This window comes from Perissodus microlepis, chromosome 4, assembly GCF_051167445.1.
Source record: "Perissodus microlepis isolate ML-2025 ecotype Zambia chromosome 4, ASM5116744v1, whole genome shotgun sequence".
NCBI lineage: Eukaryota > Metazoa > Chordata > Actinopteri > Cichliformes > Cichlidae > Perissodus > Perissodus microlepis.
In genome coordinates this window covers 26,091,604-26,112,568 of record NC_140464.1, presented here as the reverse complement: position 1 = coordinate 26,112,568, position 20,965 = coordinate 26,091,604, and the positions used below count along the sequence as shown (strand labels likewise).

The following is a 20,965-nucleotide window of genomic DNA, read 5'->3' as shown; positions in this document are numbered from 1 at the left end:
CCTGAAAGCAGGGTTTGATCTTTGGTTTCATTCTATAATACTGGACTTATTTTTCTACGAAGGTTTGAACTTCGAGAGTGTTTAAACAAGAGAGAAAAGTGTGGAAATCTTCATGCCTGTCTGAGAAAACTGTCTAAAATGTGTAGTGAGGGGTTTTACAGCCTTAAAACATCTATAATAATTGTAAAAAATAAAGTTGGCTACTTCGCGGATTTCACTTATCGCGGGTTATTTTTAGAACGTAACTCCTGCGATAAACGAGGGACCACTGCAAATCAAGATTTGCTATAAAATTTGACTGAAAAGTGGTTAGCCCATGAGCAACCAGTGCCATCACACATATTTGCCATCACACAAAGATGCTGAAGTTGAGGCTTCAAAAAAAGACATTGCCAAATAATGAGTCGTAGCACAGTAGCTAAGACCATCTTTTATATACAGTCTATGCTTTGTAAAACTTACCAGATATTCTCAAAAAGGGGGAAAACAGCCTGCATGCCTTAGTCCAAAAGTTAATCATAATTTCCCTACTTTTAAAATGTTTGTTTTTAATAATTTGTACAAAGAACTAAAATCAGAAAAAAACAGTTTGTGGTTTTATGCTGTCATTTACAGAGATTTTGCTTGGCTTGCACCAAGTAGCCGCTGATTGTCTTAAAAAATGCTCCTGACTAAACTGAGGTTAATTCAGTCGGTGAAGCAAACAATAATAAATGATTATTGAATACAAACTAGACATGCCAGTACATTTGAAAGTGATTTCCCTTATCTATAAATTATTCCTTAACAATTGTTAAATAAGCACTGAAGACAAAACAGGATTCAAATACCTAAGTTGAGAGGAAACGCACTGTCAGAGCTCCTCCAGCTAGAGTTGAGAGACTCAGCTGAAAACCCTCCAGATCTCCCCATAGCTCCAGGCGTGGTGACCTCTACCTGCACCGGCTCAGGCTTCAGCTTGAGAATCAGCCCGCTAGAAGGCGTTGGTGGAGCCGAGCTCGACTTGGACACGGCGAGCTGAGGACTGGAGGGGCGGGCGAAGGCGAAGGGCAGGCGACTGAGGAGAGTAGCTGAAGGAGAAGAGGACACCGAAAGGGGGGAACGAGGCGGTCCTGGAGAAGATGGCGGTGGGGTTTTGAGAGGTTTTAGCGGGAGGGCGCAAGGCAGGCCCCGTCTCGTGATGATCTCCCTCAGGGTGTCGATCGGAGAGCCGTTGACGGACCACTCGGTAATGCCCATCTGACGCAGGTGAGAGCGAGCGTGGCTAGACAGCCCTTTGCGATTCTCAAAATATTCCCCACAGAATTCACAGCCTATCTCCTTTGGAGGTTCACCTTAGGGACGAGAAGGTTTGACCTTGCGTTAAACAGAGAAAGCATTATGCTTCTATAAATCGTCTAATTTCATGGATACTACAACACTCACTGTGTGGAAGGGCCATGAGTTCCCCACTACTGAGGCGGAAGACCTGCATGGAAGAGGACTTGAGACGCTTGGCAGGTGGGCCAAGTATAGATGAGGCAGAGGAAGAGGTAGCTTTGGATGTTGATCCACTCCCGGTCGTGGTCACCTTGTACAGGAGTGATGAAGAGGAAGAGGAGGAGAGTGTCAGCAAGGATGGCTTTGAGGAGGAGAGCGTAGTGGGGGCGAGGCTCCGTGGCTCTGTGTGGTTGTCGAGCTGCAATGCACTGGCTTTGTGCTTAAAGTCATCCGTGTCGATGAGCCGGTTCAGGAGGCTGATGGGAGACCCCTTGGATTCCGAGTACTCCACCCCAAAGTGCCGCAGGTGAGCTCGAGCATGGCTGGATAAGCCTTTCCGGGTTTCAAACCAGGCGCCGCACAGCTGACAAACAATGTCTTTGTTGGGGTCAACCTCCAGTGCTATGAACAGAAGAAAGAAATGACTAAACATGAAGCAATGAAAAGATAAAACAGTCATTAGCTAGGACAGCGACACTTACTGAGGTTAAGAGGAGCATCATTCTCCTCTGGCGCCCAGAGGGGTTTGGCTGTTGCAATGGTTGCTGAGCCGGAGAGGTTAGAGGTCAAGTTTTTCATGCCCCCTGCCTTGTGCTCAGGAGAGCGCAAGGGGGAAGACACAGGTAGTAGAGAGGAAATGGGGGCTTTCTTCACTACCGAGGAAGGGGAGCCGGAGTGAGCCGGAGCTGGAGAGGCGCCCGGAGAAGGTGTAGAGGAGGACGAGAGTGGCACTGCTTTCGCTGCTTTGGCCAAGAGGGACAGAGGGATGGGTTTCTCGTCTAAGTCCATGTCCTCATCTTTTGGGGCAACGGACGGGGAGAGGCTCTCAGCTACGAGTGGCTCCTGAAGAGACGAGCTTATTTTGCGCTCCTTGGCAATCCGGCGGAGGAGCTCAATGGAGGTCCCGCTGCCGTCTGAAACTGTGATGCCCAGCTGGCGCAAGTGAGAGCGGGCGTGGATGGAGAGCCCGCGCTTGGTCTCAAACTGAGCTTCACACACCTCACACTTCAAGTTGTTGTCTGCACAAGTGTGAAAGACGGCATAAGACTGGGTAATAAGCTGTGTCTTACAAATGTTATAAATGTTTCAAACCGCTACAGATGACATCTGTTTTTAGGCAGCTTGAGCACTTACATAGTGTTTTTCTACTCTGCATACAAAGCATCTATACTACGAGCCTTATTCACACACACATTCGTCATAATCTAACATTCACATTCTGATGAACTAGGTCCTAGGGTTCAGTATCTTCCCCAAGGATACTTTGGCATGCAGACTGGAGCAGTCAGGGATTGAACCACCAACCTTCAGAAGAGCAGACAGCCTGCTCTACTTCCTGAGCGACAGCCACCCCAGTTTTAAAACCAGCAGCAGGTGGCTCGGGTTATTCTAGAGACCACAGATATCCCAGAATACACGTTACACAGTATTAGGGGTGCTCTAATTACCCCCTAAAAGATTTGTCTTCCTCTCAGGATTTCCCTTGTGATAACCCCCTCTCTTGTAGCATCTCTGTTACCACTACAGTTTTCCCACTGACAGCTATGATGAGGCTTGGCTGTACCAAACCAATCCCCTGTAAACACTCTGAGGTCAGCATTCCCACATTCCTGCCTCACCCGCGGTGTCTGCATCCTCCCCAGGAGAGAGGCTGTCCGTGTTCACGCCGCGCGGCCCCGTTTTCCCGGGGCTTGAGCTCAAACCGTCCAGGGCTGAAAGCTGCTGCAGCTCCTCCTCATCTTCTTCCTCTGCTCCCTCCTCGTCATCGCCTAAAAACACAACCGTATCCGTGTTAAGTGCAGAAAATCCACAGTAATTAGGCTAAGTGATGAATGTCATGACAAATCACATTAAATAGCAGTCTGAGGGATGCATCTCAAAGCTAATTATACATTGGGGGAAATAAATAAATAAACTGCATCAAACGCATATGCACACATTAAATGCATGTATATGTGAATAAAAGAAGAAAAGAATCAGGCTGTGAGCTGAAAAATCAGCTCAGTCCTGTGAGCTCAATGGCCTGTTATTTTCTCCCTCCTTGTTACAGCAGCGCGTTGTAATGCATTCTGTGGGGGAAATATGCATAAAAACAATTCAAGTAATGAATCCCTGTCAAAAAAAAAAAAAAAGCCAAAGAACAAAACAAAAAAAGTAATAACTGCACTACAGTATGAAACAAACGCGGCAGTCTTGGTTCCCCGCAGTCAGACATTCCTGGGACAAAAGTGCCATTTTCTGCGACAAATCGGTAAATCAAAAGAGACGTGGAGACAGACAATGCTTTTTGTCTGGTGGGCGGCTCTGCGCTTGTCAGTTCATCTCTTGACTGTAAAAGAGCAGCGATGTGACACCCCGGAACGCAGCGTTATAACACCGTTTATTATGCTAAAGACAACGCCAAATAATCACAGGGCTAATTTCTAAGATCGGAGGCAAAGTGGCAAACGCTAACTTTGTGCCCGTTCGGGCGGAGAGAGAGTGAGCAACCCGACACTTCCAAGTAAAAGTGATACTTCCATTATACTTGGTTGATCCGGATAAGTTGCAATAAGATTACCGGTTACTAACTGCTGCTACTTTGGGTCAACAAAGTTACCACGTTTCCCGACTATTCTCGCGGTCAGTTTATTGTAGGAGGAGAAAAAAAGAGACATGCACAAAAGCATGCACTTGAAGGCACAGCGTGTCCTCTATCAAAAATCAAAGCAAAGTAAAATGGCGAGGATTGGGCAACTGTAGGTAATTTTAGAGATCCTGCAGCATTGGAAATACTGGACGTCATTCGATACGTGTATAATAGAGGGGGGAAAGCACACAGACACACACACTCACATAAATATGTATTGAAAAGAAAAAACAAACTGCAACAATAGTATCACAACAGCCAAAATGCACACAATCTATCCCCGCGTGCAAAATCAGGAAACCCGAAACAATAACAATGACAATGACCCGCTTTATGAGCTTCTGACATGCGTGTCACAGGCTACCTGCACGCGACACTCATTTTCTTTACGCGGTCTCCAACGTGATAAAGAGTTTTTCTTTCTTTCTTTCTCTCTTTCTTTCTTTTTAATGGCTGTTATCTGGCTACATTGTGACAGAAGATGCGGCTCCAGACGTGCAGTGCGAAGAAGCCGCCGCGCGATCCGAGGGCACGCGGTGCACGGGAATTACGGCGCGCGGTACTCACCGGTCCGCAACCGCAGTGCATCGGACTCCCGGCAGCTGAAGCCAGACAGTTTTTCCGCTATTGTTTGGGTCTGCGGGGAGGTGGAAGCAGCCATTTTGCCCCCATATGCACCGCTAAGCTAAGGCGTGACCAATCGAGTGGTTGGGATAAATGCACCGAGTGCCACATCAACCATGGGCATCAGGGATTCTCTCACTCTTTCCAGCTCTCTCCCTCACACACACACACACACACTCGCGCAAAGGCTGATTTTTCTCAGCAGCCACCTGACTCCAGTACTTCCCACCGAGGACAGGCAGTAACTTCAAAACACATTTCTAACTGCTTTATCATTATCTCCTTCTATCTTGGTTTTATGAGGCAACAGAGAGCCAAGCTCAAACTTCAAACGTGGACAAGGTAGTGACCCATCAGAGCCATCAGCAGCCAGCAGATTAATCACACAACCAATAAGTAAGGTCTGTTTATCACATTCCCATTTTTAAAGATGGACCAATAATAGAAACTCACCTTTACACTCTTCTGCTCCGTCCCGCTTCTTCCAGGATTGGGGAGATGCTGAAGGCAGCACATCAGAAACAGCAGCACTCAGGGTCCTTTCGCTTGTCTCCTCCTCCAGCTTTACTTTAACAATTCCCTCCCCTTCATCCTCTAGGTCTTTCTCGTCTTCATCATCATCCTCGTCTTCCTCCACTGGAGAGCCAGAACTCCGAGGGGGAGCCGTGGGTATTACGAGGTCAGGCCTGCTGGAGAACAGCTCCCTCAAGATGTGGATCGGGGAGATGGTAACATCCCAGTTAGTGATGCCGAAGTCACGGAGGTGGGCCCGAGCATGGCTCGACAGGCCAGCCCGGGTATCGAAGCCAGCACTACAGAACTCGCAGTGCATCACGCTGAAAGTGTCTGGGTCAAAGTTGGCAACTACAGGGGAAAGAAGCAATGCAAATGATTGAATGTAAAGTAAGGCATGTCATGCCAGTGGTTCCCAACCTTTTGTTTGTTTGTTTTATTGTGACACCCACAAATTATGGAACAACTTTTCCTTTTAAAAACCCACACACCACAATGCTGGTGTGTTGGTCTGTTGGTCATTTGCTGAGTTACCACTTTGGTCAAGCCAACCACAAAAATAACTGCCATGAAACTTTGAATAATCATGGCTCTCAAGAGATGAATTTTATTCATTAGTGTACTGAACTTTCCTTTAGCACCCCTATCTGGGTGGTCTCAAGTGAAATCTCTCATGCCTCCATCAACTGTTGGGTTATTGTTGGACTTATCTGTAGGAACAGATATCTGCATATGAATATGCAGATCAAAGATTAAACTTTCTGACGTCTGCTTTCTGCTTGTTAATAAGCAGAATATGAAGGTAAAGAGTCTCTATAAAAAGTGAAAGTCGGATTGCATTTATTAAAATGTAATTCTGATCTACTAACCTGGTATACACCTGCAAGATCTTTGAAGTCTGCGGACCAAATGTTCCTAGTTGTCCCAAGGTCCAGATTAAAACACAGAGGAGACCAGGCATTTGTGGTGACTGCGCCTAAATTGTGGAACACTTTGCCTCTGCATATCAGGACCTCCACAACACGATACTTTTAAAACCCGTCTAAAAACCCATTTTTAAATCAGTATGAGCCTGTTGCTATTGCTTTTATTTATTATCATTCTATGATTCTATTCCCTTCTACCTTTATCCTATTTTATGTCTTTTGCCTTGACTATTTTTATTGTACAGTACTTTGGTCAACAGATTTTGTTTTAAAAGTGCTTTATAAATAAACTTGAATTCTAACTTGAACTAATCCAAAAACCGTAAACAAAGAAAACGGGAAGAGACATGCAGGTTAACTTTTAAGTCATCATTGGTGATGACGACCCCAACACTAGCCAATTATTGAATTGTTCTTCCGAGTCTTGGCAATCCCAGAACAAAGAAAACTAACACACAAAAAATGTTCATACAGGGTTAGTTGGGTTAGGGTTATGAAAACTTGGGCCTCTAAGTTTTAACTTCTCTCAGTTTTGAGATGAACAGTTGAAGCAAGGTTACGAGTGGCTGACATGTAAATTTATCAGATTAGCTACATGAACATCTGCAAACATCAGCTACAAAAATAGCCATAAATATGTGGACATGGTTTAAGCCAGAGAACTAGCTGGTAGGTTATAAACCACTGTGTTATATTATAGAAATTCAATATACATTTCTCAAAGTGTTCATCACATCAACAAAAAATTAAACACAGAGAAAAATATGAAAAAAATGTAAAAACTTGTATAATGTAAAAAAAGGGTATTAAAGTGAGATATGATAGCCTATATCAGAGTCTTCATTGCAAAGATGTTTTACTCCAAACACAATAAAAAGACAGGGTTCCAAATCTGCAAAGACATCTACATAGTCTAAGAAACACATGCGACAGGGTGCTGACCTTTTTTTTTCTTCTTCTGATAAGAAAACTTCTTCTCAATCGCGTTGACTTCCTCCGGGGATATGAAGTGACGCACGTTGTAGCTGACGCCCACACGGTTCAGGTGGCCTCTCACGTGATTGGCAAGCCCAATTCCATTATGAAATCGATCGGGGCAGTAGGGGCATTTCCTCTCCACGCTCTTCAGCGCCTCTGTGTCCTCATCAATCTCGTCTTTGTCTTCATCCAGGACGCCCTCTGACAGGAAACGTCGCACACGTTCCTCGTCAATGTCTTCGTCGTCGTCGCTGTCAATTTCTACAGGAGCGGCAGCAACCCTGGTGCTCCTCCTCAGAAAGAAAACCTTCCCGTCTTTTTCCGCTTCCTTCTTGTCATCGTCCTTTTCGCTCTTCTTGGTGGGGAGCGGTAATGGAGCACTCTGCAGCGATGAGCCATCATCTATCAAGGAAAGAAAATTAACTTTTGATTAAAATTATCACGAAATCTAACTCAAACAGTAGGCAGTGCATGCGCATCAAGAAATCTGAATAAAAAAATAATAATAACAATAATAATTAGCTAATTTTTTGTCATTTCTGTCAATCAAGGGTAAACTATAACTCTGAAATTAACAATTGAGTTCTTATTTAGTCTCACCCATGTTGGATTGTGCTCTAGTCTGAGGCCTGACTGCCACTGATGAGCTTTCCTCTTCCCGACACAGCTCTGTCTTAAACTCTGACTTCTGATCTTGGTCCTGCTCTTCCTCTTCACTCTCAGGCAGCTTTTCACCATCCCCAGTGGTGTCAAGCTTGGCCAGATCAGTCCAAGGTTTGCCTCTTGTGCTGAATCTCCTGTTACAGACCACCTGTCTCACAGGCCGAGCTGTAGTGCCGTCTGGCGTTCTGCTGTCATCAGAAGCAGTAACTGCTCGCTGGCTTTTGCCTTGAGTTGCGTCATGCAGAGATCCGGGTTCAGAGACGAACTCGGGGTCTAGGTTGGGTTTAAAAATTCTTGCTCCCATACTAGCCTTTAAACGCTGTCCAGACTCGTCGATCTCTCCTGGATGAACGAGTGCCCGGTGTTCCCTCAGTATGGATTCACTTGAGGTCAGGAAGCCACAGTGACCACAGGTCAGGGAAGTAGATGCCAAACTCAGTGGTGAGCCAGAGGAAGAAGAATCTGACTGGAGAGTGGGCTTTTTCCTGGTGTGGGTCTTGGAGTGATTAGCTAGTGCTTGGGATGTTCTTGTGCTGAAGTTACACTTGGTACAGATAAAGCGGCGACGGTAGGCAGAGAGAGCTCGGGTCTGAGTTGGGGTTCGAACTGAATTTGGCGGGGGTGTATTTAGGTCAAGGACTCCTGGGTCTGTATCCAGTGTTGACACTGGCGATAGAGGTGGAGATTTGACCGTGTCTGGGTCTACCACCTTGCTTAGTATTGAGCCTGGGCCAGTATTTTCTATAACTGTCGGGTCTATGCTTCTATTTTTCAACACCTTGCTGTCCAGTGTCTGAAATTCTTTTGCTTTCCCATTTTCATTCAGTTTCTCAATTTCTTCCAGGATCTTCAGTCGTGACTCTTCGTGCCTTCTATGGTGGTCAGCAAGTGCAAGTCGATTTGGCAGGTTCCATCCACACTCAGTGCACCGAAAGCGGCTGCCCTTTCCTAACCGCCTGACACCGCCTGCGCCACTCTGATTGTGCTCAATCATGTGTTCTTGCAGGTGGACCTGCTTTTTAAAATAAATGCTACACTCGACACACGTGAAAATCTCTTTATCTGTCTCCACTCCACTTTCTTCTCCTTCTTTGTCTCTTCTCCCACCTCTGTCTCTGAACTTTATGGGTTCCACCCCTCCCTCTCCAAAGCTGACCTCCTCAAAGTCATAAACCCCTCCACCTCGATTTAGCTGTACTGTTTCAGATTTTTGAGGACCAGGTCTTGCCAATTTGGCAGTCTCAGGCAACGTACGCTTTAAGGTGCCAAGTCCTGAGAAGGGCCTGAGCAAGACCCTCTTTTTTCTGCACCGCTGAATGAATGTGCAATGAGCCCAGGGGGCAGGAGGGGGACTCTCTTGGTCTGAGTCTCCGGGGAAGGTGTACACATCTCTCTCAGGCTCCTTGGTTTCCTTTCCCTTGGGCTTTTTTTCTCCCTCCCCGTTGTCCAGCACCACCTCCTCCTCCTCCATTTGGCAACCTTCCTTTGGTTTTACTTTAGACAGGAATGGCTCAGCTCCCTCAGATACATTCCAGAATTTGCTGTCTGCTACTGCAAAGAAAGCAGGAGAATTCTCAGTGAAAGAAAAGATTTTAAAAACAAAGCTATCGAGTGTGCAGGCAGACTAAGTTTATTCAGTATGGTACTTACATTCTGTTTGGCCAGGCTGGGATGTATTTGGCTCCTCTGTCTTTGTGCTCTCATTGTTATCACTGTGCCCCTCAGCGGGTGTAGACATGCCAGTCTTACTATGGAAGTGCTGCATTTTATCAGGTACTTGGTCATCTTCACTATCAAGTCTGGATGCCATCAGAAAATTTTTTTATTACATTATATTCGTAATAAATTAAAAAAAAGTATCTGCCTGTACTCAGGAAAAAAATCAGAAATCATGTGTGGCCTCATATTTCTTATTCTCAGGCCCATTGCCACCACTGAGGTCGAGTCCCCCATCTTTTCAGGGAATTTCGTGGGTTTTAGCTAACTAAGGGATGTGTAATTATAAACATGGAAATGCTGGGAATGTTTTAAACTACAGTTAGGTCCATAAAAATTTGGTAAGAGACAAGTTTTTTCTAATTTTGGTTCTGCACATTACCACAATGATTTTAAATGAAATAACTCAGATGCAGCTGAAGTGCAGACTTTCAGCTTTAATTTAGTGGGTTAAAAGAAAAGACTGCATAAAAATGTGAGGAACTACAAGCATTTTTAACACAACCCCTTCATTTCAGGGGATCAAAAGTAATTGGACAAAAATAAATATTATTATTATTATCATAGTTATTTCATTATAATTAAATAACTGAAAATAAAATGTTCATTTCTAATACCTGGTTGAAAACCCTTTGCTGGCAATAACAGTCTGAAGTCTTAAACTCTTGGACATCACCAGATGCTGGGTTTCTTCCTTTTAATGAGGGAACCCTTTTTTTTGCTAGGCCTTTACTTTCAGTTGCTGTTTGTTTGTTTGTTTGTTTGAGCACCTTTCTCTGCAAAGTCTTCAACAAGTGAAATGCATGCTCAATTGGGTTAAGATCAGGTGACTTGCTTGGCCATTCAAGAATAATCCACTTCTTTGGTTTAATAAACTCCTGGGGTACTTTGGCTGTATGTTTTGGGTCATTGTCCGTCTCTATTACGAAAGCCAGCGCAACTGTATTTAGCTAGATTTGAGCAGACCGTAAGTCTCTGAACACTTCAGAGTTCATTCAGCTGCTTCTGCCCTGTGTCACATTATCGATAAACACTAGTGTCTCAGTGCCACTGGCAGCCATGCATGCCCAAACCATCACACTGCCTCCCCCGTGTTTACAGATGATGCGTTGTCCTTTGGATCATGAGCTGTTCCACGCCTTTTCTTGACATCATTCTTGTAGAGGTTGGTCTTGGTTTCATCTGTCAAAGAATGTTTTTCCAGAACTGTGCTGGCTTTTTTTAGATTTTGATTTTTTTTTAGATTTTTTTTTTTTTAGCAAAGTCCAATTCTAGCCTTTCTGTTCTTGAGGTCTTGCACCTTGCAGTAAACCCTCTGTATTTACTTTCATGCAGTCTTCTCTTTATGGTAGACTTGGATATCGATACGCCTAACTCCTGGAGAATGTTGTTCACTCGGTTGGCAATCATCCACCACTGTTATCGTCCATGGATGTCCAGGTCATTTTTCATTGCTGAGTTCACCAGTGCTTTCTTTCTTTCTCAGGATGTACCAAACTGTAGATTTTGCCACTCCTAATATTATAGCAATTTCTTGGATGGGTTTTTTTCTGTTTTCCCAGCTTAAGGATGGTGCGTTTCACCTACATGGGCAACTCCTTGGACCGAATATTGTCTGTTCAAGGAAATATCTTCCAAATGCAAGCAACAAACCTCAAATGAACTCCAGGCCTTTTATCTGCTTAATTTATAATGACATAAAGAAAGAATTGCCCACATCTGTCCGTGAAATAGCCTTTGAGTCATTACTTTTGGTTCTCTTTAAAAAGAGGGTGGCCTGCATTAAGGAGCTGAAACTCTTCATTGAATTTGACTGTGGATGCACACAAATGAAAGATGAGAGTCTACACATTATGCCCATTATATAACTATAACTGGAATACGTTTTAGTAAAGACAGTAGTGTGTTAATATGCTATCTTTCAAAGAATCAGGTAAGATGATTCTTTGATAGATTCCTGTGAGCTAAATGTAAAAGTTGAACATGCAAGTTCATAACATACAGTTAGGTCTAATTAGGTTTAATTTTGCCTCTTTACATCACCACAGTGGATTTTAAATCAAACAATCAAAAAGTTACTAAAGTGCAAACTTCCAACTTTAACTCGAGAGGTTTAAAAAAAAATTGCATTGACTGTTTAGGATTTACAGTCAGGTGCAAAAGTAATTGGACCATTCATGGCCAGGTGAGGCCAGTTCCTTTGTTATTCCTTGACAAAATAAGTAGATCTATCTAGAGCCAATTCCAAGTATTCAACTTGCATTTAGTATCCGTTCACTAGAACTCTGAAAATGAAGCCCAAAGAGATGTTGCAAGTGAGGCGGGCCATCGTTTGGCTGAAAGATCAAAATAAACATATCAGAAAGTTAGAAGAAAGGAGTGGGCAAGTAAACAATTTGGTACATGCTTAAAATGAATGATTGCACTGGCCAACTTCACATCACCAAAAGGCTTGAAAGGCCACAGAAGAAAGCTAAATTGGATGATTGCAGAATTCCTTTCCAAGTTAAGAACACTCAAAGAGATAGACGTATCATTGTCAAAGTCTACAATCAAGAGATGCCTTCATGAACGGAAACACAGAGGGTTTACAACAAGGTTAAAATGAAAAATAAAAAAGATTAGAAATATAGATTAGAAAAAATAAATATGTTTAGTGTACAGGCCTATACTCAGATTCAAATAAATCCTGCAAAACTAATGGAACTGCACTTTACTGTGTTAATGGATAATTACTCAGGGTAATTGAAACTCAGAGTTTCTCAAGACAAAGGAATAAGGATATTCTTAAATGTCCAGTTACCTAATCTCAATGCAGGAGAACAGTTTTCAGTTATTTAATACAAAGCTGAATGCAGACACCCACAAACAAGTATTACCTAAAGGAGCCTGCAGTATAGGCCTAGCAAGCATCTCAAGGAAACACATGTTGATATGTCTATGTGGTCTAGTCACCTACTGCAAAGGATCTCATCTAGTATTCGTTGAGAATCTAGAGAATCTGCAAATATAAAGACTCTTAAGTCTTTATATTTGCAGCGAGTAAAATAAGTATTGAACACGTCACCAATTTTCTAAGTAAATATATTTCTAAAGGTGCTATTGACATGAAATTTTCCACACATGCAAAGAAATCAGACTATAGAAGTCTATAAATGATGTGATACAAAAGCCTTTGTTGGTGATGACAGCGTGAAAACTCCTCATGTGTGGAGAAACTATGCTCAGGTGTGATTTTGGCCCATTCTTCCACACAGTGTTCACATCCTGAAACTTCTGTGGGTCCACCTTTGAACCCTGAGCTTTAGTTCTTTCCACACATCTTTAATTGGATTCAGGTCGAAAAAACGATTGGCTGGGTGATTCTAGCAGCTTTATTTTCTTTCTCTGAAAGCAACTCGGAGTATCCTATGCTGTGTGTTTTGCATCATTGTTCTGTTGAAACATCCACCCTCATTTCATCATCATCATCCTCCTGGTAGGTGGCAGCAGATTTTTTTTTATCAAGAATGTCCCTGGACATGTTTCCATTCATCTTTCCTTCAATTATATGAAGCATGCCAGTGCTGTATGCTAAAAAACAGCCCCACACTGATGTTCCCACCTCCAAGCTTTACTGTTGGTATGCAGTGCCTTTTGGCTTCCAAACAGCTCAACTTTGAGCTCATCTAACCAGTCTACATTCTCCCAATTTTTCACAGGCTTGTCTAAAGCGAACTTTAGACCCGCTTCATTATGAGTTTTCTTCAGCAATGGAGTCTTGCATATGGCGTGCATGACTTTTCATTTTCACTGGAACCTTCACTAGTTTAGAAATTCTTCTGTAATCAATGCCATCAGTATGTTTTGCAATAATAAGGTTGCAAAGGTCTTGAGAGAGCTCAGTGGTTTTACTCATCATAATATGTTTTTAACACTGTCAGTCCCAGAGAGCAGCCATTTGGCTTTTCTACCTTTACAACCTGCCTTCCAGCCAAATGGCTGGTAGGCTTTTAGCTAGGCTTTAGCTTCAGCCAAGTGGAAGCTAAATTGGCTAGTCATTCATATGTAAATTAGGTTGTTACCTGGGAATTCTGGAGGGGAGTGAGGGTGTGTGAATGGGGGGGGCGGGGGGAGCTGCTAAAAGCTGTGAACTTCCTTTTGTGTTCGTCTTGATGCATTCTCAATCATCCAGGAAAATAAATCTCCAAAAGTCACCAACTTGGAGTGGTTAGTTTCCAGAGCCACAAGGAAACTTGTGTTTCAGTTTGCCATCTTAGGGAGAAATCAACACACATGGGTGTATTTCCTTTGTTGCTGAGATTTATTGATAAAAACAGTACAAAAAAAACCAACCATTTGTACACATATTTACAAATAATAATAAAAAGTGAGTGAGTACATTTCAACATTTTCAGCAATCACTCACAATCCTGGCACTGCCATGGTATCTGTAGTCTGCATTTACCACATGTGTATCTGTAGCAGTGAACACATCGCACAGTGGCATGATTGTTCTTGCATTTGTGTTTGACCTGACACATGGCTCTTTTTCCAGGGCTAGGTGTGGAGGGTTGTGTCCGAAGCAACTGTTCTTTTCTTGCCCTTTTCCAGCTACATGAGAGTGAGCCAACTCTCTTGCAAGCTCCACCAGGAAGTCCACCCGTCTTTCCTTCGTCCCGGTGCATGCTTGATACAGCACATGTGCATTCAGTGCTGCCATGTCAATCATGTTATAGAACACGGCAACTGGCCACCCGCAGTGATCGAGCAAAGACTGATAAGTTCGCTGCAATTTCCAGTGTGTGGGGATCATTTGTCACCAACTGCATCACGTGCTACAACCCTGGTCTACATATCACCGTTGATGAACAGCTTTTCCCATCAAAGACTCGGTGCTGTTTCCTGCAGTATATTGCAAGTAAACCTGACAAGTTTGGGATCAAGTTTTGGGTGGCTTGCGACCTAAAATCCAAGTACATTTGCAATGTCTTCCCATATCTTGGCAAGGACCCCAATCGTCCCAGTGGGGAGAGACTGTCTGAAAATGTAGTAATGAGGCTGATGGAACCATTCCTAGACAAGGGCAGAAATGTTACCACGGACAATTTCTTCACATCGCTTTCACTTGCGCAAAAACTTCTTAGACGGAAAACCACCATCCTCGGCACAGTCAACAAGATTCGCAGGGAAATTCCTCAATCCGCTAGACAGACAGATCGCAATGAATTCACCACTCAGGTATGTTGCAGGTCTTTTGTGGTTCTATGTTTATGTGTTTCATTGTGTGTAAAAGGGCTATGGAAATAACAATTTATCTTATTTCTTAGGTGTTTTCAACCTCTGCTGCCACGCTGACAGCGTATGCGGCCAAACGGAAGAAGACAGTCTATATTCTTAGCAGCATGCACAGCGTGGTTCAGACTGATAACACTACCAAAAAGAAGCCAAACACTGTCACCCTTTACAACACCACAAAGTGTTGTAAAGGGTGAACACGGTGCTGGCCAGTTGCCGTGTTCTATAACATGATTGACATGGCAGCACTGAATGCACATGTGCTGTATCAAGCATGCACCGGGACGAAGGAAAGACGGGTGGACTTCCTGGTGGAGCTTGCAAGAGAGTTGGCTCACTCTCATGTAGCTGGAAAAGGGCAAGAAAAGAACAGTTGCTTCGGACACAACCCTCCACACCTAGCCCTGGAAAAAGAGCCATGTGTCAGGTCAAACACAAATGCAAGAACAATCATGCCACTGTGCGATGTGTTCACTGCTACAGATACACATGTGGTAAATGCAGACTACAGATACCATGGCAGTGCCAGGATTGTGAGTGATTGCTGAAAATGTTGAAATGTACTCACTGACTTTTTATTATTATTTGTAAATATGTGTACAAATGGTTGGGTTTTTTTGTACTGTTTTTATCAATAAATCTCAGCAACAAAGGAAATACACCCATGTGTGTTGATTTCTCCCTAAGATGGCAAACTGAAACACAAGTTTCCTTGTGGCTCTGGAAACTAACCACTCCAAGTTGGTGACTTTTGGAGATTTATTTTCCTGGATGATTGAGAATGCATCAAGACGAACACAAAAGGAAGTTCACAGCTTTTAGCAGCTCCCCCCCCCAGACAAACAAAGAGGCAGTTGGCAGTTAGAAATCAGCAATCATTCACACACCCCCACTCCCCTCCAGAATTCCCAGGTAACAACCTAATTTACATATGAATGACTAGCCAATTTAGCTTCCATTTGGCTGAAGCTAAAGCCTAGCTAAAAGCCTACCAGCCATTTGGCTGGAAGGCGGGTTTTAAAGGTAGAAAGGTAGAAGCCTGGCACTGGGAGTGCTAATGTGACACCTTGATAATGAGACATCTTTTATAGGCCATCATTTGAGACTGAACCAGCTGATATTCATTTGCACTAAGTGGCAGGATTGCTTTCTGATTACTGATAGATTTCAGCTGCTATGACTTCCCATGCCCTTTTGAACCTCCCTTCTTCAATATTTGTCCCTATGTCATTTCTCATTATTAAACATCACTTAATTTATGGACATCTATGGTTTGATTTCTTTGCATGTGTGGACTGAATGAGTTGTTACTGACATCTGATGAGAATTTCATGTCAATAGCACATTTAGAAATATCTTTACTTAGAAAATTGGTTACGTGTCTAATATTTATTTTGCTCGCTGTAAGTGTATGTCCAACTGCTTCTGTGGCTCTGAAAATGGGAAAAAAATGTTTAAAAAATAACAGTAATTCCTAGAAAGTCCATTCAAAATTTTTGTTAAACAACTTGAATTAAAGCTCTGCACTTAAAGATTATGGACCCAACTATATATAAGTAACTAACTTCTCTTATAAGGGGTACATAGAAGGAAAGGCCCATTTTAACATAAGACTGTTGTAGGCCTTCAGTTTCCATCATTGTTTCTTAAATTCTCAAAGGTGGAAACCGAGACCTATGTTTTTCAAATGCTTTATGGTGCCTGTTTGAGAAGGTATGCTAACTTTTACAGTATATATTTTCTTGCTACGTCAAGTACTAAACTCTAAACTATATTGCTGTAATTTAAGAATGTTGACAAGTTTGAGCACTTGTCTTATTAAGAAATGTGGATTGTTAGGAAAGCTGTAAGTGCTTTACCCAGCAATAATAACTCACTTAGGTAATAGGTAACAGCAGCCTTTTGACAGCTAACTAGATACAGGGAGCTAAAATTTATTATTTTTAGCTAGCTAAAGGCATTTGTTGACAATTCAGGGATGAGCTGGGTTTTCAAAATATGAACACTTCTCTATGTAAAAGCTGCAAACTAGCCTGCAAATAAATCTTCCAGTGAAATTAGAAGCAGACCATCGTCTTGTTTATTATGCAAGCTGACTCTCAGGGCTGTAGTTAGCAGTGTTGTCAACTCCTCAGTAAGGAAAATCGCCATTGGCTGTCCTAAAAGTCGCTAGAAGTCGCTAAATGACTTCATCGCCTAATTTGCACAATTGGTCATGCTTATGTCATTGTAACCTACGTTGTTGGAGAGAGAAATAACATCGTGGAAGAGACATAAAGTAAGTAAAAAAACGTCCTAAATGCATTTAGAATTTATTTAGAATTACAAATTAAATTTCTTTTAGCAATTATTGTTTTTTAATGTCACAATTCCAACCCTGCTCCTTTATCCGGGCTTGGACTGGCAAAAGTGACCCGAAATTGGCACTCTGGTGGAGTTACTTTCTGTGTGTGTGTGTTTATAAGTAGTTTTAAACCTTGTGATCCACAAAACAGCATAACAGTAAAATAAGAACCGACTGCGTTACAGTCAGTGCGGGAGCAGCGGCTTCGCTCATGCGCGATTCATTTGCAGTTTGGACGCATAGGTGTGAACATCTTCTGCCCTGATAGCAGCTGGGGGAGGACTATCCTCCGCCTGTGAGCGCTTTGGCACGGGCGAGGTGCCCACGGCAGCACCCGCTGCTTGTTGAGAGTAAGAGCGATACGCGTTTTCACGTCAAAAAGTCGTCATAAATAAGTCTCCAATAACACCAGAAAAAGTCGCCAGATTTGTCGCTAGTCGCTTTTTAGAAAAAAAAGTCGCTAAGGGGGCCTAAAAACTCGCTAAATATAGCGACAAAGTCGCTAAGTTGGCAACACTGGTAGTTAGCTTATAGCATCTGTTCAAATTCAAATAAATTCAGTTCAGTTTTATTTATATAGCTCCAAATCGCAACAACAGTTACTTCAAGGCACTTAATATTGTAAAGTTAAAACCCTATAATAATAAAGAAAACACCAACAAACAGATAACCGCCATTGAGCAAACACTTGTGAAGGACAAACTCTGGAAGGAAAAACTCCCTTTTAACCGGAAGAAATGTCCTGGGAGGGAGGTGCAGCCATCTGAATAACCCATATTGCACTCAGTACGTTCCCACAAATAATGCAATAAAACACAAAAGCACCTTCATCTTTATACAGACTAAAGTTAGCCATAAACTGAGCTTGGCTTTTAAATGTTTGTGCTTTTATGCTAAGCTAACAGCTGCTCTCGATAGCTTTGAGCCACCTCTTAGCTAAAGAGTGTTGCTAATGTTGAACCAGTGTTTCTTTCAAATGTTCCCATTCAGCACTGAGTAAGCAACGAGTTAATGTAAGTAACTGGTATCCAGGCCCACTTTGCCTTATGACCTCAGTATTGCTAAAGTCTTTGCTGCATACCCTTATAGAAAAGAAAAAATCATATATTGACTGTTCATGAGTGATATATTATAGTTCTTTAAAGGATAACTACTTATTCATGAAAGTTGCCCCTTTTCTCTGTAAATTCTTAAGATATTTATTAAAAGCTAAATATGACTCAAGTAAACATTGTACTGTAAATAAAAAATGTTAAAGGAGCACCTTTCATGACTAAGTATATATCTCTTGAAATTAATGGGACTTTTTAAAATATTATATTTCTTTTCTATGTGGGTATTCATTAAAGTCAAATTTCATCACCCTTCGTCCTACACCACCTCCTCCTCACCTTAGTCCAGAAGAAGGAGATCCTGGACTGTGAGCAGCCAGACCGTGAGGGTTAGAAAAGTTCTGTAGCTCCTCCTCTGACGCACGACAGCGCACAAAACAAACAACCACAGAAACATCACTTCACAGCTTCACAGGTAAAATCCACAGTTAAAGGAAGTGCTGAGCAGATTACAGAGAGAGCAAACTGAAAGACTTCTGACTACAGCACACTGGAAAAACATTTAAAACAATAAGGGGACAACAATGATAGGCACATAGGCTCAGTACTAGTTTAGCTTTCCAGCAGAATGCACTGCTACCGTTGTCTTTACATGTGTGCAACAGGTGTGTTACCATCTAGTGTTTCCTTCTCAGAGTCAGAGTCCCAGCTTAAGGAGGAAGGAAAGGCTGAGGATTTGAATCTCCTCTGTGCGCTCCTCCCTTGGTCTGCACTGGACTGGGGGCCCTCACTCTGCTTGGAGCGCTCCTCCCCAGTGAGGCCCCACAAGCATTTGGCAGATATCAGGCCATCTCTCAGATTTGGAGAACATGAAGACTAGAAAGTAGTAACAATAAACAAAGAATTTATTGTTGATGGGGGTGAAAATGGCAGCACTTATGACCACATATCTATATCTACATATCTATATCTACATATATATATATATATATATATATATATATATATATATATATATATATATATATATATATATATATATATATATATATTGATGCCTTACCTCTAAGGTGCTGTTGAGGAAAGTTGGGGTGACGGGGTTTTGTGCTGAGTCGATGGGTGCGGGCCCATAGCTGGTCCCTGGGGTTAGGGGTTCCCCTTCTGGCTCCATGGTCCCCCCCACCCCCCAGAGAACAGTATGGAGTCCCACTAGTAAACAGCCTGCCTACATCGTGCAGCCTCCTCTCCTTCTGGAAAACATTCACACATGAACTCGCACTGAAGTTTTTTCGTGATGGAAAACTTTCCTGGAGCTAATTGCACGGAGACTGATTTTTAAACCAGCATAAAACACACCATGTATCAGCAGATAAAACCTCATTTAATGGCTTAATCTGGAGAATCTGTCGTGGTTCAGCTTTCTTGTGTATTTTCTCTTTAAAAAAAATTTGGCAGCTGCAGCTTTCGGACTGTCTGACCTATTTTCACAATATGTCTGGTTTTAAAGAATGAAACGGAGCGCTCGAATGGTTACATAAATAAGTGGCCTTTATATTCAGGCCCTTGTCCTCACTGCTGCCCCTCTAGAAAAAAAAAGACAGGAAAATGCCCGGGCACATCAAGGTGTCCCACGGGTTGGCCTCTGTCGCTTCAGAGGACGTGGCTCTTATCGATCCGGTCGCTGTCAGGTGATTTGGAACAGCAACGCATCCGTGCACGTTGCCTTTGAAACCCAGACGCCCATAAACTGCAGGTTTTTTAAGGTTTTTTTTTTTAGTGCAAATACTCACTGAAATCGGCCTGGTTTGCGGATCGCAGGGAAAGGCTGCCTCTTTAAGCACCGTTCGTCATACTTTGAGGACGGAGCTGAAGCTTTACGCACCGCGACGATGCTGGCAAGAAGCTTTGACTGCTCCCATGGAGGAACTTGCTCTTTTTAATCGGCGCTCGGGTGTTTTGCAGGGATCCCTTGGAGATGCCAGGCAGAGGACTCCATGTTATTTGGCTTGCAGGCACGCCACGGCTGCGTACGTAAACGTCAGCGGGGAGGGTGACGAGAAGAGTTTCGAGTAACCCACCGGAGGCAAGTTTACTATGTCAAACTTTTACGAGTGCTTCGATCGCAGGCTCATTTCTCTAATTCTGTGCGTATTTATGTGGCGGACACTTTATTCACAGCGATCAAATCACGGTGACTCTGTTTTTTTCTCGGAGGGAAATACACGCGTGAGCAGCGTAAGCACGCCACAGTAATAATATTTCTTTAAATGCGTTTTATTTTGTGTAAATAGGTATACTATAAATAAAGGTTATGCGGTATCTGCGTGCATTTGTCAACACGTATGTGGCTCTCCATAGTAACGCTGTTGTGAATGACATATTTGCGTATCATAATAAGTAATAACACTGTGATAGTAACACCTGAACAATGTTTGTCGGTTACTTTGTGTATCAAAATCCCCCAAATGCTAAACAAAATCAATATACGCCTTTCCGATTGTTATATGTGGTCAACCTGCGCCCCCTGTTGGTCACACCTATCTGTAAATATCCATATCTCGTTGCATATACATGTAAAAAATTGTAAGGCAGGATGTATGACAGGATAGGGGGCAAACAGAAGGGGGAAAGTGATGATTATGAGTTACTAAATAGTGGAAAAGGGGCATTAAATAAGCTAATGCTTCTTCCTGCTCCTTTTTGAACATGTTATTTATTATGATTATGATCATTATGTTTTGTTTTGTTTCTTTTTGTTCTTGTA

At 42.8% G+C, this 20,965-nt stretch overlaps 1 protein-coding gene and 1 pseudogene across 4 annotated transcripts in view; one reads left to right on the top strand and one right to left on the bottom strand.

Annotated features, from left to right (window-relative positions):
- The window catches only part of wizb (WIZ zinc finger b), a 37,897-nt gene extending 17,455 nt beyond the window's left edge, over positions 1-20,442 (bottom strand). The window contains exons 1-12 of one of the 3 annotated variants that reach the window (XM_084926774.1): positions 19,992-20,442; positions 19,265-19,451; positions 18,876-19,077; positions 18,541-18,616; positions 9,463-9,611; positions 7,750-9,363; positions 7,114-7,551; positions 5,186-5,596; positions 3,099-3,248; positions 1,962-2,498; positions 1,426-1,881; positions 831-1,334 (exon numbers count right to left, since the gene is read on the bottom strand). In XM_084926774.1, the coding sequence (XP_084782900.1) occupies positions 831-1,334; positions 1,426-1,881; positions 1,962-2,498; positions 3,099-3,248; positions 5,186-5,596; positions 7,114-7,551; positions 7,750-9,363; positions 9,463-9,611; positions 18,541-18,616; positions 18,876-19,077; positions 19,265-19,372 (4,645 nt within the window). In that variant the 5' untranslated portion in view covers positions 19,373-19,451; positions 19,992-20,442. Of the gene's footprint in view, positions 1-830; positions 1,335-1,425; positions 1,882-1,961; positions 2,499-3,098; positions 3,249-5,185; positions 5,597-7,113; positions 7,552-7,749; positions 9,364-9,462; positions 9,612-18,540; positions 18,617-18,875; positions 19,078-19,264; positions 19,452-19,991 lie in introns of those variants that run through there. The other 2 variants (XM_084926775.1, XM_084926777.1) reach the window with 2 other exon arrangements.
- LOC146389106 (uncharacterized) lies at positions 14,223-15,363 on the top strand (annotated as a pseudogene). The gene is made up of 2 exons (XR_014799988.1): positions 14,223-14,748; positions 14,838-15,363. The product of XR_014799988.1 is annotated as an uncharacterized LOC146389106 (transcript).
- Positions 20,443-20,965: the final 523 nt, after the last annotated feature.